General features: G+C 41.7%; 1 protein-coding gene across 8 annotated transcripts in view; it reads left to right on the forward strand.

The window, feature by feature from the left end:
* ITPR1 (inositol 1,4,5-trisphosphate receptor type 1) overlaps positions 1–18,609 on the forward strand; it is a 348,439-nt gene that overhangs the window by 113,388 nt on the left and 216,442 nt on the right. For all 8 annotated transcript variants that reach the window (XM_040245980.1, XM_040245986.1, XM_040245987.1 and 5 more), the window contains exon 5: positions 15,123–15,238. In XM_040245980.1, coding sequence (XP_040101914.1) covers positions 15,123–15,238 — 116 coding nt within the window. The remainder of the gene's footprint in view (positions 1–15,122; positions 15,239–18,609) is intronic.

Genomic DNA, 18,609 nt, shown 5'->3' on the forward strand with positions numbered 1-18,609 from the left:
GGCTGATCTCCTTCAGAATGGACTGGTTGGGTCTCCTTGCAGTCCAAGGGACTCGCAAGAGTCTTCTGCAACACAATTCAAAAGCATCAATTCTTTGGCGCCCAGCCTTCTTCACAGTCCAACTCTCACATCCATACATGACTACTGGAAAAACCATAGCCTTGACTAGACGGACCTTAGTCGGCAAAGTAATGTCTCTGCTTTTGAATATGCTATCTAGGTTGGTCATAACTTTTGTATATATAGAGATGAAAGAGGCTGTCTAGCTCTGTTGACAGTACAGTAAAAGCATTTCTGCTACATCGGCATCCATTTCCCTGGGCAAAGAAGGTGTAATTTTTCCACTGGGCTCATAAGGGTGACGTGTGTGTGTGTGTGTGTGTGTGTGTGTGTTGCGGGGAGCTGATGTGGGGGGTTGTCTGAGCCAGAAAGGAGGCTCCATGGAAGAGAAAGGAGGGTTGATGGGTTGGGTTTTCAGTGGTTGGAAAGGGGTTGTGACTGCCCGAGGAGAGGCTTTTCCCCCTGAAGAAGGAATACAGAAGAGGGATGTCAAGCAATGGGAGGTTAATCTTCAAGGTTCCTATTAAAGTGCTAACCAGAGCAGATGGATGCCATGTGTCACCAAATGTCGCCTTAAGAAGCCCACAGCATCCCTTATGCAGAACTCCAGCTAGAGTTGAATCTTGAAGAAATGTCGGACAAACACCTATTGAGGAATACTCTTATTTTTTAAAGTGGGGAATTGTGTTTTTGAAAAATGTCATGATCATAGAAAGTGAAGAACAGCTGTAGTCACATCACAACTAAAGGCAATCCCTGGTCCTAAACTGGACCCTGGACTGGGTCAGGAAGTGCTGAACAGGACATTATTGGGCCAGATGACAAAATGGAAGTGTGGACCATAGATGAGTTGAAAGTACAGGATCAATGTTAAATTTACTGCAGTTGATAATTGAGCTGTAATCATGTTAGAAAATATCCTTATTCTTAGGAAATGGACACTGAAATAAATTTTAAAGGGCAATAATATATGTAACTTCCTCCCAAGTAGTGCAGGAAAGTATGTCACAGGTACAATATATACTATACATATGAAATATTATATATTATATGTGTACATACAGAGAGAACATGAATGATAAAGCATATGGACGAAATGTTAACAGTAGGTGACTTTGGGTAAAGAGTAGTCTGTGTATTATTACTCTTGCAACTTCTATGTAAGCTTGCAATTATTTACAAATAAAAATCTAAGAGAAAGTGCTTATGGAAGAAACAGCTCTACATATCTGTCGATCATGCAGGGCTGGAGTGTGAAGCCAGCTTGATTCTTCCAGCCAAGGAGGGACTCTTCTGCTCTCCTTCGTCTCTCTCCAAATCCCCTGCATCTACCACAGGGGGACCAGAAAGTGAGGTGGGCATGATGGGGATACAGTGGGAAGGATGGGGGTTTAAGTGAAAAACCTGGCTTGAAATAATACTGGCAGCTTTGATCATTGTAAGTGTTTAGATACTTTGAATTTCTGAATTGGTACTGTTGGCAACTGGTAATTGTCGATGTCTTGCTATTTTTTAAAATGTAATTCGTTTATCATTTTTGGCTGCACTGGGTCTTCATTGCTGTGCATGGGCTTTCTCTAGCTGCGGTCAGTGGGGGCTACTCTCTAATTGCAGTACACAGGCTTCTCACTGTGGCGGCTTCTCTTGTTGCAGAACAAAGGCTCTAGAGCACACTGGATCTGTAGTTGTGGCACATGGGCTTAGTCGCCCCGCAGCATGTAGAATCTTCCTGGATCAGGGATTGAACCCATGTCCCCTGCACAAGGGAAGTCCTTTTTTTCCTAATATCTAGGGACAGAGGGAATACTTTTTCCCACTGAATAGATGAGTCTTTAATGTTCCATGCGCCTGTTACACAGGTCATAAGGGGAGGAGAAGGGGACGACAGAGAATGAGATGGTTGGATGGCATCACCAACGCGATGGACATGAATTTGAATAGGCTCCGGGAATTGGTGATGGACAGGGAAGCCTAGCGTGCTGTAGTCAGTGGGGTCACAAAGAGTTGGACATGGCTGAGCGACTGAACTGAAGGGAGAAAACGTTGTTTGGGATCCTGGAGGAAGGAACAATGTGGGGATAGGAGAGGGAACAGGGAAGCCTTCTCTAGGGACTTGGGCGCTTTGAGGTGAGCTGAAAGCATGAGGGATGAAAAGTAGGCTAGTCAGAAAATGGCCACGGTGCTGACGCAGTTGGTGACCTGGGAATACAATTTCAGGCAGAGAGAACAACTTGGTAAAAATACAGAAGAGTGACATATGGTGCATGTTTGTGAGAACTGTGTTTTGGAATGGTGAGAGCTGGGTGTTGGTGGAGGAGCATTTTAAAGAAATGAAACTGGAGAGGTGGATGGGCCAAGCGAAGGACCACCCATCCTCAGCTGATGTCCTTTCTACCACACTGACATCTGAGGCATCTGAACGCTTTGCTTGCCAAACACCTTGAAGGCTATACTGGCAGGACTGGGGATTCCAAGCAGCTAGCAGTGACTTCAGTCTCTTAAAATGTTGCCACTCAGAGCAGTCCCCAGGCCAGGAGCTTCTCAGAGCTCTCCCCGCATCCACTCAATCAGTGCCTGCATGTCGACAACAGATGATGGTCTCCATATCAATGCTTGAAAAATGCTGCTTTGAGAATTAATTTATTCGGTGCGTTGGTGTTTCCCAGGGTACAGCTGGGTACAAATCACATTAGAATCACCTGACTGACTTCATATAGTGGGATAATCTCTTGGTCCATCCATATTGTTGCAAATGGCATTATTTCATTCTTTAGTATGGAAGTAAGTCAGGCAAAGGCAAATATTAATATGGTATCATTTGTATGTGAAGCCTAAAAAATGATGCAAGTGAACTTATTTACAAAACAGAAATACACTCACAGACATGGAATACAAATTTATAATTACCAAAGGGGAAAGGAGGAAGAGGGATAAATTAGGACTTTGGGATTAGCAGATACATATTGCTATATATAAAATAAAATTAAGGACCTACTGTATAGCACAGGGAACATCTTAACCTATAAAGGAAAAGAATCTGGAAAAGATACACATGTGTTTTATATGTGTGTGTGTATATATATATATGTATGTATAACTGAATCACTGTGCTGTACACTTGAAATTAACACAACATTGTAAATAACCTATACTGCAATAAAGAAACAGAAGAATCACTTGGAGAAGAATCACATTGTTAAAAATAGGAATTCTTAGGTTCCAAACCTACGATGTTGTATTATTTCTACTTTACAGCAAAGTGAATCAGCCGTATGTATATATATATTCCCCATTTTTGGATTTCCTTCCCATTTAGGTCACCACAGAGCACTGAGTAGACTTTGTTGAGCTATCTACTCCCTGAGCTATAATGAGTAGATTCTCATTAGTTATCTATTTTGTACATAGTATTAGTAGTGTATGGAGAATTCCCTCCTGGCTCAGTCGGTAAAAAATCCACCTGCAATGCAGGAGACCTGGGTTTGGTCCTTGGGTCAGGAAGAATCCCTGGAGAAGGAAATGGCAACCCATTCTAGTATTCTGCCTGGAGAAATCCCATGGACGGAAGACAGTCTACAAGGTTGCAGTAGTCGGACACAACTTGGCAACTAAACCACCACCATCAGTGTTCAGTTCAGTCGCTCAGTCATGTCCAACTCTGCGACCCAATGAACCGCAACATGCCAGGCCTCCATGTCCATCACCAATTCCCGGAGTCCACCCAAACTCCTGTCCATTGAGTCAGTGATGCCATCCAACCATCTCATCCTCTGTCCTCCCCTTCTTCACCTGCCCTCAATCTTTCCCAGCGTCAGGGTCTTTTCAAATGAGTCATCTCTTTGCATCAGGTGGCCAAAGTGTTGGAGTTTCAGCTTCAATATCAGTCTTTCCAATGTACACCCAGGACTGATCTCCTTTAGGATGAACTGGTTGGATCTCCTTACAGTCCAAGGGACGCTCAAGAGTCTTCTCCAACACCACAGTTCAGAAGCATCAATTCTTCTGTGCTCAGCTTTCTTTATAGTCCAACTTTCACATCCATACATGACTACAGGAAAAACCATAGCCTTGACTAGATGGACCTTTGTTGACAAACTAATGTCTCTGCTTTTTAATATGCCATCTAGGTTGGTCATAACTTTCCTTCCAAGGATCAGTAGTGTACATATGTCAATTCTAATGCCTCCCCCTCCAAGTCAGTTTTAGAAAGAGAGCTCTAGCCATCAAGTAGAGTTTCATATACAGCAAACAAAGAAGGTGGTTTTGTGACATGATAAGAGTCTGGAATGCTTCCCTCCCCAACACCTACTTTGTTCATTTTGTCAATTTGGGTCAATTGAGCACATTGATTCTTAAGAATAAGGGAGAGGAAGGTTTAATCCTGTGGTTCTCGAGGTGTGGTGGGGGAGCATTCTTGACTGTAAGACCTGGAAGATGGTGTGCTATGATACCTGGAATATAGAGACCACAGATGCTGCCAGGGTTCTCCCCACAGAGAATTAGATGATGCCCAGAGTGTCAAGACTGGCGCTGAGAAACCCTGGTGTGATCATTTTGAGGGATGGGGTCATTCTTGAGGTGACTCCCTGGAGAATTGCTGCTCTAATAAGTCACTATTTTGCATGGAAATGTGTTGTGTCTTTCAGGCAGGTGTTCTGGAGGAAAGAAAAAGCTCAACAGTTATTTTTTTTTTTTGAGATACTTTACCTTAAAAGGCTGTTTGATGGTAGGCTGTATTTGCTAGGATTAAAAATGTAAGTAAAGAAAATATAAGTCATGATATAAATGAAGACGGTAGGTTTTTTTTCCCTGTATCTAGGTTAAATATATGACATCTTTGAGTGACTCTTGATTTGTTTATTTAGTTCCTTTTCACTGAATAAGGGTGAGTGAAAGGGTCCCTTTGGAAGCAGTCTCTTCACTGTGGGTATGCTTTAGTACATAAAAAAAAATTTATGTACATAAAAAAATTTTAAATATATGTTTGTAGGGAGTGGTCCATCTGTTGCAAGGAAGGGGCTGGTTGGGAAACCCTGGGTTGGAAGCACAGAGGGACCCAGAGTTGGGTCACTAGGTCTGCAGTGGAGACCAGGACAATAAAGGAACAGAGTAAGCAAGTGGGGCTCTGTCTGCCATTGGTTGTTGGTGTCCACTTGCCTTCTTGCCTCTCTGTGGAGAAATGAATGCAAGCCAGCAGTGACAGCTTTGCTCAGTCGGCTGAGGGTGCCTTGAACACCACATGGAGAGCATGGGAGGGAAGGGCACACGTGAGGTCAAAGGGTGATGGCCTTCTTCCCCGGGTAGGGGCAGGAGGAGGGCCGGCAGGCTGGTGGAATTAGCCTTTCTCTTCTAGACCATGGACCTGATCAGGAAGTCTGACCCACTTCACGGAAAAGCAGGTTAATTCTGGGGGTGATGTGATTATACGTTACAGATTTCTCTGGCTTCTCACTCTTCCTACGTCATCCATCCCTTTTCCTGCCTTGGCCACTGGCCCGAGCCGTAAATGCTTCAAACACCCTGCAGTTACCTGCTGGCTCGTCTGTCTTCCTGCGGACCCTCAGGGACTAGATTTTTCCAGCACTCAGAGGCTTAAGAAATGTTTGTTGAGTGAAGTAGAAATCAAACTCAGGAGAAACAGTGTACACTGTCTTCGTGTTATGGTAATTTCTGATAGCAAAAGTCTTTTTCCAGGAGGGTCTTGGAATGACCAACCCAATAACTTATGTAAATCTTTTCAGGCCAGATGTTTAAGACCTTCTGAATGTGCTTTTGGAGATGTGACATATCCTCAGAGGTTCGCACATGCTATAATTTTTGAAATAGCCAGGCCTGTGTGCTGTGAAATTGCGTTTTCCTTGAGAGAGACTGAGCATGTAGAATTCTACACAGCAAGGTTTTTAACCCAAAGTCCCCAGTTTTTTTTATTCGTATATCTAACATAGAGCTGGGCGTCCTCTCTGTTTGTGCATTTCTTAACTTTTTGACAAGTCCCTCCAGCTGTTTACTCATTTCCAAAATATACTGGTTTTCAGATATGTTCACAAATTATATACATAACAGATTCCATATAACAGGCTTTTCTCCTTCCCCCTTCCTTTCTTTTTTTTTTCTTTCTCTCTGTCCCTCCCTCTTTCCCTTTCTTCTTTTTTTCCTTTGTTTCTTCTCTCTTCTTAAAAGTAGCCTTGTTTTGAACTTGGTGAGTGTTTGATGGATTTTTGTAGAAGGTTCACACTTGAAAATAAATTTCATAGATGATTTTGAATATACAAAAATATCTTTTATTATAAAAAATGTAAAGTTTGTATACAAATTGAGAGAATAATAGTATGATGAACCTCCATGTACCCTCTACACACCTTTACTGTTAACAATTCATGGTTCATCTCGTGTCATCTCTTTCCTCCCAGCTCCCTTTCCCCAATTATTTTGAAACAAGTGTCATCATGGCCCTTCATTACAGATTACATTTTTCAACTGCTTCCTATTAATGGTTTAAAACCATATGAATAGAGCAGAGAATCAGTGGGGAAAAACCCTCCTCGGTCCGAGTCCCCCTGGGCATCAGGCTTGGGGCCAGGGAATGCTCACTGCCCTCAGTGCCCAAATGTCCTGCAGTGAACAAATAACGGAGGCCCTTTGGGGAACCAGTGATGTCATCTCTCTTCCGCCCTTCCTCCTCTCCATTATGTACCAGCAAACACCCAGCCCCAACCCTGGCAAAACAAAGCATGTTTTCGCAGCCACGGAAGTCAGACACTATTGTTAACCTTTTACATGAAGGGAAAGTTTGGTTTTCTATTATCAGCAAGACCATCCTCCTTATTGTGAGAACAACTACTATTTCATTTTTTTTTCCCTTAAGGTATTATACAGACACACACGTGCGCGCACAAAGATGCACAAATCTTAAATCTGAGCGCTGCTCAATTTTAAATCCAACCCCCATGACCCTCGTCCAGATTGAGGTAGAACATCTCCAGCACCCCAGAAAGTGCCCCTTCTCCAAAGGGCACCCCAGAAATACCCCCCTCCAAAGGCGACTGCTAGTCTGTCTAGCTATTGGTAAATTTTGCCTCTTCTTGAACGTCATGTGAATGGATTCATTCAGTATAAATGGATTCTTTTTGCCTTGGTTTTTTCACTCCAAATAATGTTTGTGAAGTACATCCCTGTTGTTCCGTGTAACAATAGCTTGTTTCTACTGCAGCATAACCATCCAGCATTGCAGTTTTGTGTGAAGACGTGATGTGTTTATCCATTCTGTCTTAGCGGCTAATATTTGTTTACTCTGTGCCATAATCTGTACTAAGTGATTTAAGTGAAATAGTTAATCTTCTAGGTTAGTTTGTGTTACCCATTGTGATTATTGCCCTTTTGTAGGCAAGAGATGAGCTAATTTCCCCCAGGGTCATATAACTAACATATAATAGAGCTGTTTAAACCAAGTCATCCAGTTTCCAGACCAATGCACAGCTCAGTGCTTCCATATTGGGCTTTCTGTGACTTGTCTGACGTAATCTGTAAGCTTCCAGAGACTAAAGCAGGTCTTCGGGCTCTGTGGTCCTTGGGGATGATCTGTTTTCTAGAGGAAGACCTGTGGACACAGAGAGCTTCAGTAGCCTGGCCATGGCTGCTCAGCTAGTGAGTGCTGGAGCCAGGGTTGGAATCCTGGTTCCCAGGTTCCTTGTCTCTTATTTTTGTTAGCATTTGTTTATTTCCATCACCAGCAGAGTGCAATATGTTTTATCACTCAATGGGTCAGCTCACACTTTTGGTTGCAAACAACAGAAACTGACTAACCTAAGCCAAAGAGGAAGTTATTGGGAGAATATTGATCACTCGCAGAGTCAACAGGGCAACAGAGAATCAGACTGAGGTGCTGAGAGTAGCAGGCTCTTGACACTTCCCCAGACATCCGGCCCTGCTCCCACAAGCAGTTTTTAACTTGCACCGGGACTTCGTATCCGTCTGTCCAGGTGCAGAAGCCAGGACAGAGGCTCTAGCTGTCTAATTGAAGACAGCTTCCTGTGTTCCTTGGAAGGGATTGCTGGTCCCTTCTGTCAGCCACAACGGGAAGCGGCCTTGCCTTCCTCATTAATTTTTTACTTTTCTTCTCTGGGTTAAAGTTGATCTATATTCAATAATCCTTGCAAAAAGGTAAATCAAAATTGAATTGGCCAAGTTCAATGATGACCTAGATGGGTGGTATGGTAGGAAGGTGATATATGTATACACATGACTGATTCACTCCATTGTTCAGAAACTAACACAACATTGTAAAGCAGTTATACTCCAATTAAAAAAAAAAAATTAAATTGGCCAAGCCAAAGAGTCAAAAAGGGAAGTGTCTCCCTACATTTCTGGTTTTTTAATGTGTTTGTGAATGATGCTTCTGCAACCAGGAAAGATGATAAAGTTTACAGGATAGCAACCGTGGGTGTCCTCAGTCTAAAAAAGCATCTGGTCACTTAAGTGGGAAAAAATTACCTTGCTGTCCTTTGTCCCTCAGGAATAGTGTCTGTTTTCTGCAGACAAGTAATGGAAGGTTGATTTGGCAGTTCCATTTGGAAAATGTCACCAGACTTCAAAGAGCTTCTTCTGTCCTGGCTTGGGAAATGTGGTTCGCATGCAACAGACACAACAATGTGCTGTGCTGGTTTCCTCTTTACGTGAAGTGGACTTAATTACTTGTTTGTGGAAGGCTTTTGTTGGAAGTAAGAGGTTTTCCTTTTGTGAACTGCCACTGAAGACTGTCCTTCCACCTTGAGTGTCCACTCATTCATTCATTGATCCTGAATTTACTGAGTACACTTGAGACAGGATGATACAGAAGTCAGATAAGGTCTACTGTCGTGAAACTGTTGGTCTCATAAGTCAAGTTGGGAAAGTCCTTAACGCCCAACAATTTTTGCTTTCTCCTTTCACTGCTTCTTTGGACTCTTAACTCCCTTGATGAAAAATTAACATTCCGCTTTCTCTTTGTTGATCACATCGTCAGTGCCTTCTGAAATGTTTATTCTGTTGCCTCTTAACCTTTTTCAAAAGAAGATACGTATGATCAACACTAAAATTTTTCTTATTTGAGTTCATGTAAATTTACCCTTGATTTCTCCCTATATAAAATTACATTTATGTATGATGGCTGAATGAAGAGTTTTTTAAAAAAAAATAACTTCTTGACTGTTTGTCTCTTTGATCAGTGAGGTGGGTTACAAGAGCTCAGATTCTTTGCAATAAGGGCCTATGTTTGCCTAGTTAACTGCCACCACATCAGCCAGGGGGTAGGGTAAGAGACAGTGAAATGGATGCTTGGCAAACTGGAGGACAGACTGCAGCAGGTGTTGGTTTGGTCTTTAGCAAACTCATTTCTTCTTCCTGAGCATTCAACTGAAGTGCATTTCTTAGTTCCTGACATCACGGTGGAGTGGAAGGGCCATGTGATTGGTTACCAATGATGACCTGTGAGCATGAGTTTAATATTTCTTTCAGGCCAATGAGCTCAAGAGAAGATGTGCCTTCTCATGGCTCTTTCTCCTAGAGAATCCTTCCACATACCAAAGTGCGAGATTTGGTGGCCTAGAAGAGATTTCTCAGAAATGTTATGTCTGGCAGAGAGTTGCTGGATTATATATTAGATTATATGTTGCCTTTTGTCACCCTGTAGTGTAAAATGATATCTCAGTATGATATTGAACAGTGCTTTAGTATTAAAAGGTCATTTATAAAAGTTAAAGACTTTCATGGGTACATGGGTTGGAGGAGGAATTGCTTCATAGATACAGGTTTTCCTCTTGGGAGTGATGAAAATGTCTCAGAACTTAGAAGTGGTGATTGTACAACATTGGGAATGCATGGAGTGCCGCAGAATTGTTCACTTGAAGCCAGTTAATTTTATGTGAATTGAGCCAAAAAAGTCACATATTGATAAAGTGCAGAATAAAAATAACACTCCTATGTCTGGCACCTCACGCCTTCCCACTTTGTAGAGGCAACAACTTAAAACATGTTAACATTTTCTTTTGGTATTTACCACTGTATTTCTGGATGATATGTGTCTCTTAATGTCTGTAGATTAATCTCTTTTAAATATCACCTGTTCACGCCCTGTTATTATAGATGAGGGTGGCTTCTGACACCTCCCTGTGCACCCTCCATCCCCTAGGTAAAGTTATATCACATCTTTTGGCTAAATTTATATCTAGTGTTAGCTTCTTATGACTGTAAGTGTTGTTCACTGTTGAGCTAAAGACATACTAGATGTTTTTTAAAAAATATTGAAGTATGGTTGATACACAATATTTTGTTAGTTTCAAGTATATGACAAAGTGATTCAGAGATACACACAAACACATATTCTTCTTTAGATTCTTCTCCATTATAGGTTATTAAAAGGTATTGAATATATAAATGAAGATGGAAAGAGAATCCCTCCATTGATCAATTCCACCCATCCATCTTCTATCCATGTTCATTTATTCCAACTTGGGAAGATGTATCTAAGATTCTTAGGAGATGAACTTGCATTTTTTTGTTTTTAATTTTCATTGTATCATGGTTTTGTTGAGAGAAGGGGAAAAGGAGAGGGAATGTCTTTATTCTGTCCTCTGAAAACTAACTTCAAATCAAATGCAAGCCTTTGTAAGCCTCAGTTAACATATTCTCTAGGTTTAGTTATATTTCCCGAACCAGGGTGGGTCACTGCACCGTATTTGTCATACTGATTTCCTCGACTCTCCTCTCCTCTCTCTGGCACTCCATCCGTCCTTCTCTTCTGCCCCCATCCCCTTAAATTACTGGCTGTCCTGTATTTTCAGTTGATGGATAGCCCTCTGAACATTTCAGCTTGGTTGTCTCATACGCATCTCAAACCAAGCATAGGCAAAAGAAGATTCTTGACTTCTGTTCTCCTCTAAATCCATCCCCTCCCAGCCTTCCCTTTCTTAGTAGGCACCACGATCAAGAAGAAAGCTCCCACAGAAACATAAGCCAGGTTCTTCTTTGCTTGAAGTCCTTTGCTACTTGCCCACTGCTTTTGTAGGACAGGCATTGCCTCCCTGCGGCCCACCTACAGAACAGATACAAGTGTCTGCTGTCAGGGACCTCCCATTCTAGAGTTCAAGGTTGTGGAGGACAGCGAGGAACTGGCTTTCAACTGTTCTTGCGGCAGACTTTATTTTCTCACTAAGTCTCTGACGTGCATTCCCTCCGAGGCTGGCTGCTTTGCCTTCTCACCCACCCCAGGACCCCTTCCGTTAAGCTGGGCTCCAAGCACACGTGTGGCTCCTGTCTTCCGCAGCAGAGCACCACAGGCCTCAGGCCACGGTTAACACATCTGCGAAGCAGTTGAGAGTTCTCCCTCCAGCAGAGTTCTAGAATGCTGTCTAAACCATGGAGGACCACCTCTGGTCCCCTTTTCAGGCCACGCGCCCTTTAACACTTACCCCAGCCCCTCCATTCAGCTCACTTCTCCTTTGCCGGCCCAGTGTGGCATCTGCTAAAGCTTAGGAATATTCCAAAATAATTTTTTGAGAGCTGAGTTTAGTTTATTCTTCAAAGACCTGAAAAAAACACTTGTCATGTAAAAGATCTTTGTGACATTTCTTTGGGGCGAAATCAAAGCGCAGTGTGTGCCTATGTGTGTACATGCACACGTATAGATACACATGCATATTTGCTTCCCCCAAACAGGTAAAATTTTTGCCCTGGATTTCCTATATTTGTGCATTTCTATACTTAGCACAATATTAAGATCCAGCAGAACTTTAATTTTGTCCTGTTGTGCCATCCAAATAGCAAAGGGCAATACAGAGCCGCTGAAGTGCAGACTTTCAGAAGGTTACTTTAACATCCCATTTGAATTGCTTAATTTAATTTTCACTTAGAATCAGTTGCTAAGCAACTGGGAAGGCAGGACAAAATCAGCAAGGCTAATTTGGTTCTGTTACTAGTGTGTTAGCATTGCTTATATTTACATAGATGGTTAGTTGTAAAAATGCTTAACCCAGTACAGTGCTCTGTTTATCCAAGAAAAATAGTTGCTATGGAAGTTACAGCAAGAGTTTAATTGGACTGACAGTGCTTCAGTTCACACTCTCATCTTAGGTGAATAGAAATTATCTGAAATTTTGAGCCTGTTGGTGCTCCATTGGTTTGTTAAGTGGGGTGCTTGACTTGGCTGTACTATGAACAATTGTAAAAGGATGCTATCCATTGCATGTTAATCCCTTGATATGATAGATCCGGTTGATCCTCAAATCAACTTAAGTCAAATTATTGAGGGGGTGGTAATGCATATCGCTTAGCTATCATCATATGAATTGTTTTAGAGGGAAGAAAACAATTTTCTCAGTATCTTCTTACTGATGAAAATTGAAATTATTAACCTCAATTGACCCATAAAGTAAGTCATACATCAAATATGAATACTGGTGACTTAAATGTTTTGAATTTTTTTGTGTGATGTCATACACTTATCAAGAAAGTCACCGTGGCCCAGTACATATGCCGCCCTCTATCCTGTGTCAAAGATAAGACGTCTAATGCTGGCCAGTGGTCTCATGGCTGTGTGTGATTGTTCTCAGGGCCAATGGAGAGTTTACATGGTTCAAACTGGTAGAAAAACTGTGTCTTTCAGTGATGTTGTGAAGTTGCCACTGATGGAGTAAATAACAATGACCTGTGACTTTCACTGGAGATGGAGAGAGCAGTCCTATCTTTTAAACCAGTTTCCTGCCCTGCCCTTTGTTCTGTATAGACCTGGATAGAGTCTTTCATGTGCACTAACAATTACTTTCAATAGATGAATTGTAGTCTTGATAAAGATGGCTTTTATATTTACCTTATAACTGCTTGTGACTGCATAGAAATATGTAGTGAAGAAGGAGATTTGTAGAAATAGGAAAGTACCTTTATTTCTACAGTTACATGATTTCAATTTTTTTCTGAATGATGTCAAGTATTTGTACTGGACTTAGTAAAACTTCATTGATTCTAACTAGAAGAAAGGGTGGTTTGAATTAGAGGAAAGTCTTAGTGTCTACGGGCTTCCCAGGTGGCGCAAAGAATCCACTTGCCAATGAAGGAGACACAAGAGACATGGGTTCGCTCCTCAGTCCAGGAAGATCCCCTGGAAAAGGAACCCACTCCAGTGTTCTTGTCTGGGAAATTCCACATGAACAGAGGAGCCTGGTGGGCTCCAGTCCATGGTGACACAAAGAGTTGGACTTGACTGAGCATAGACACTTATCGTCTATGTACTTGAGAGCAAATGAATATTTCTCACTGAGATCGTTGTTTGGCTAAGACAGTAACTAGGTATTTACTTTTCCTGTCAGAAAATGTTTCTGTGGACAGATAAAAATAAGTGTACAGTTAGGAGACTGAATTTCTTTAAAGGCTTGGTCTGATCTACTTTCTGAGTACAGTTTTTCCAGATCTGGGTGTTAATTCCAAATTTATTATTAATTTACTCTATAAATAGCATTTGAAAATCCTTTATATCAAATGGTAGAATTTTTAGGGAGTGAGTATAAATTTTAAGATTAGTTTTTTAGACGTTATTTCTAAACGTTTTTGACGGCGTATCACTGTGAAAAATGTTACATGAAAATATCCCTAAACTTTGTGTATGTATGTGTGTTTAAAAGTTATATACATGTGTTACTATAATAACGTATACTTTATAAAAACAAGCAGGAAAATAGACAACGAAAAAGATTATGATTAAACAAAATAATGCAGTGTCCTCTTAATCATGATTAGCACACTATCAGGTATATGAATGCTTAAGGCACGTGAATGCTTTGAGTAAAGTTTATCGTTAGAGGCAACATGTTAAGCATTTTAAAAACAATTTTTAATATCTGGGTGTCTTTTTTCAGACCTTCTTAGTTCATCATTTTTTTTTCCTTTTTCTGGTTTGTAGGGTCTGCATTACTGTCTTTGATGTTTTCATTTCATTGCAGGCATCTTTTGAAGCCACTAGTCCATTTTGTGAGTTAGTTCTACTGTATGTGATAAGTTGCTTCTGTTGTGTCTGACTCTTTGCGACCCCATGGACTGTACCCTACCAGGCTTCTCTGTCCATAGGATTGTCCAGGCAAAAATACTGGAGTGGGTTGCCATTTCCTTCTCCAGGGATCTTCCCGACCCAGGAATTGAACTCGCAACTCATGTCTCCTGCATTGGCAGTTGGGTTCTTTACCACTAGCTCCATCTTCTACTACATAAAACAGTGTAAAAAGTCACAAGCCCAGGCAACCATAAATGGAAGCATATCACCATGCATTGAGAGAGAGGGACAAGGTACAGAAAGTCTGAGGGCAAGTTCGTCTATTTTCTTCCTACTCCTCAGAGAATTAAAACAACACTCAAGAAACCATTGCCCAGGGAAGTGCCTCCTAATAAACTTCTGTTTTTCTAAAAATTTTGTTGAATTGAGGAGAGTTGGATTTATATCCAGAAATGCTTGTATATATTGTTATTGCATATGATGCAAAGAGCTGACTTACTGGGAAAGACCCTGATTCTGGGAAAGATTGAGGGCATCAGAAGAAGAGGGTGACAGAGGATGAGATGGTTGGATGGCATCACCAACTCAATGGACATGAGTTTGAGCAACTCTGGGAGACAGTGAAGGACAGGGAAGCAGTTTATGGGGTCGCAAAGAGTCGGACATGACTTAGTGAATGAGCAATGACAGCTGTTGTTGCATCTAGTGAGAATATTGCCCTTAAATTTGTTCATTATAAGGGAAATGAGATAACTCTAGGGCAGCATCAAGAGTTCTGGATTTGGACTCTGAGTCCCAGCTATGCTACTAACTGGCTGTGTGACAAACAGTTGACTTTCTAAAAGTTTCATTTTCCTCGTCTCTGTTCTCACATGATGGTGATGAGAATTAACCATCAAAGGAGAGGTTTGTAAAAGGGCTTTGTAACTTGTCACTTACATTTACATATCAATTATGATGCTTTAATGAAATAAAGTTTTTTCCATAGGTTGAGTGTATACACATATATCCTCAGTGACAATTTTTTGCTTATTTGTTTCACTTCTAGATTGCCTCTTTAAACTATGTCCCATGAATCGCTACTCTGCCCAGAAGCAGTTCTGGAAAGCTGCTAAGCCAGGAGCCAACAGCACGACAGACGCAGTGCTGCTCAACAAACTGCACGTACGTACCAGGGTGGGACTCCATGGCGAGGTCTCATGAGCCGCCATACGGTTGTGTCTGGGTGGAATGGGTTGAGAAGATGAGTTTTGCAGCCCTTCAGCTCTGGATAGTGACTTTCATATGTTCTTTGATAAAGGGATAAAAGAGATCCTCTGTGATCCTAAGGAAAGGTGGGTCTTGGTCATCCTGAGATGTCTTGAGAGTTACTTTTCTCGATCATTTCTTATTTTTTTTCCTTCAGCCATTTCCTTTTCATAATGGCTTTGAGTAGAGTACTGGTTATGAGTACAAGCTCAGCAAGCGAACTGCCTACATTGGAATGCTAGCTCCACCCCTCACCAACTGGTCATCTTGACTGAATTACTTGGCTGTTTTGTGCCTCTGTTACCTTATCTGTAAAATGGGAATGATAATAATAGCCACATCAAGAGTTTGTTGTGAGGATTACATGAAATGAACCATGAAAGGTTCATGTCGACAGTGTCTGCCACATGAGAAGTGCTCAGTAGATTTTAGCTGCTATCATTGTATTTATCTTGTCTGTTGGTTGGCATATCAAAGAGATGTTCATTCCACAGCCACTGTGCTGTGTGACCATAAGCAAATTTTTGAGCCTCTCTGAGCCTGTTTGTCCATCTGTCAAATGATGACATAATTCTTCTAGTGTCTAGATGACCTAATTCTTCTGTGAGGCTTATTTATCTCTGTGGAACTTCTTTGCAATGTGGAGAAGAAAGATATGACATATATCCAATGTGGTATTATTGAAATTTCAGTCCATTCCACACCCCCCTATCCTGCTTTATTTTTCTGCTTGTCATTTCCCATGATCTTTCCAGTTTATTTATTAGCTGTCTACACTGATTAGAATGTAAACTACGCAAGGACAGAAATCTGTGTCAGCTTTATTGTCTCCCTCTCCCTCTTGCCTACAACATGTGGGGCACTCAAATATTTACTAACTGGATTTTAAAAGATCTTTCTCGGACGATGATCATCAAGGACGTACACTATCTGTGAGCACGTGGGGCTCATGCCTGCCTGGTTTGTGACCAGTAAGTGGCAAAGTCACAGCCAGCTGCACTGGGTAAGGTGGGACTCATGGAGGGGACTCCTTTACTCAGCACATGCTGTGTTAGATGATGCTGAGAGCTCTGGGCATGATGAGAAGACCAGGTCCCTGATCTCCCTGAGCTGAGCCTCGAGTGTGAGGATGCACACACACGTTGCCTTTAAAATGAAATGCACGCCTTGTGCCTGCTGTACCCTCTGAGGCATCGGAACTGACCTCACTATGCTCTGGCCAGACTCACTCTATTTCCTTTCCTTTCCTTTGTTTTGGAGCACCAGAGACTCTTAACAGTCTCAAGACATTAGTGCTTACAGCTTATTCTACTGAGAACATTCTTCTCCTGACTTTGCCTCAGTTGAAGATCTCTGCCTCCTTCATCTCTCAGTGCAAGTTATCTCAGCAAAGTCTCTCCCCAGCTCCTCATCTAACCCTCGTCTTGCTTCCTTGCATCATGCACCCTGTTTACATCTTTCTCAGCACTGATCACAGTCTGCAATTATATTAAATAGTCCCCTTAATTATCATCTGTCACTCGGTAGAATGACAACCCCACAAGATGAGGAGCAATGTCTGTCTGGTTTACCACTCTATCCTCAGTGCCTTGTAATAGCGTTTGGCACATAGTAAGTGCTCAAGAAATATTTCATGAATGGATAAAAATGAAACACTGTGCTCGGTGACAGTGGGAAAGCTCTGGCAGTGACTTACCTTCTGGGAGCTTAATAGCTGACTAAGAAATACAGGTAGTGACACAGCTGTGGCAAATACTATTATAGGGCAAACCACCAAAGCTTTGTGAGCACCTAGAAAGAGCTTCACTGGTGGCTCAGTGATAAACAATCCATCTGCAATGCAAGAGATGCATGTTCGATCCCTGGTTTGGGAAGATCCCCTGGAGGAGGGCATGGCAACCCACTCCAGTAGTCTTGCCTGGTGACAGAGGAGTCTGGAAGCTCCATAGTCCATCGGGTTGCAAAGAGTCAGAAACGACTGAAGTGATTGAGCACGCAGAAGGAGCTCCCAAATCTTCTTGTGTGAATAAGGGTGAGTGACATGGTAGTCAGGGAGGACTTCCTGGAGGAAGAGGAGGTAACAAGCCTCACAGTGAGGCATCTTTGGCATTGAGAGGGTAGGAGAAGGAAAAAAAGCAGAAAGAAAGAGATCACTTTGGAGGCTTGCAGGACTGCATCATTGTTTTAACAGTTTTAGGGCAGATATTCTCAGCCTCAGCAGACCCATTTATCCCTCTGAATAGCAAATATTATTAATATGTAACTGTATGAACAGGAAATAAAAGTTATAAATAATATAGCCTCCCAAGATACCAAAGTTTGAAAATGAATTGTACAGGTAAAAGGAAAGGTATTTTATTAAGTTATTGCTCAGGCACAATCATTCTAGAGGACATAGGAAAATAAATGCTTGTACCTGTTTGTATAAACCCCATGAATAAGGAAGCCAAAGACCGTGGCTGATGTAGGTCTCTAGTTCCAGTGGCCCAAAAAGCATGTTTTCTATAAGGTGATTTTTCAAAATGGTTAGCATTTCTTCATAATGTTATAAAGAATGCATAGCACACTCTTCTCTTTATTAACGAACACTCTCATTTTGGGGAAATTGTTAATAATAACATTAGGTAAACCATGCAAAACTGTGCTTTGTGTGAATGTGTAAAGTGGAGTTAGGGACTTGGCTCAGAAATGGCAGGTAGCCGGGACTTCCCCAGTTGCCCAGTGGTTAAGACTCTGCCTTCCAGTGCTGGGGGGGTGCATGTTTGATCCCTGGGCAGGGAACTAAGACCCCCCCACATGCCGTATTGGGCAGCCAAAAACTTAAAAAAATAAGTAAATAAAAAGACATTGCAAAAACCACAGAGTTGAAAACTGCAATCCTAAAGGTGACAGAGAACTTTGAACTCCTTACTAAAACAAACAACAAATGTTCTCTTTCATGCTGTTCTTGCTTTAAATAAATTTTAGAAGGAAACCAGTGCTGTCCCCTGATTTAGGATTACTGACGTGACTTTTGGGTCTTAGTTACTCTGTGCAGTTCCTACTTTCCTTGCTTAGTTGGACATTTTTTCCCCCTCGTGTCTGAAAATCATTCACATGTTCTAGTGTCGTCATTAAAATGCTGTATTTTGGGAAGCTGCTTGCCTTTGGGGGTGGATGGCCGGTCTCCAGGGGGTTTTCATTTTTATTTTTGTCAACTACTGTGGAGCACCCCAATCAAAGGTCAGATTATTTTAAATTAATGCCATTTAAGGAATTAGTTGTCTAGACCACTTTGACTTCCTTTT

This window comes from Oryx dammah, unplaced genomic scaffold, assembly GCF_014754425.2.
Source record: "Oryx dammah isolate SB20612 unplaced genomic scaffold, SCBI_Odam_1.1 HiC_scaffold_9, whole genome shotgun sequence".
In the NCBI taxonomy this organism is placed as follows: Eukaryota; Metazoa; Chordata; class Mammalia; order Artiodactyla; family Bovidae; genus Oryx; species Oryx dammah.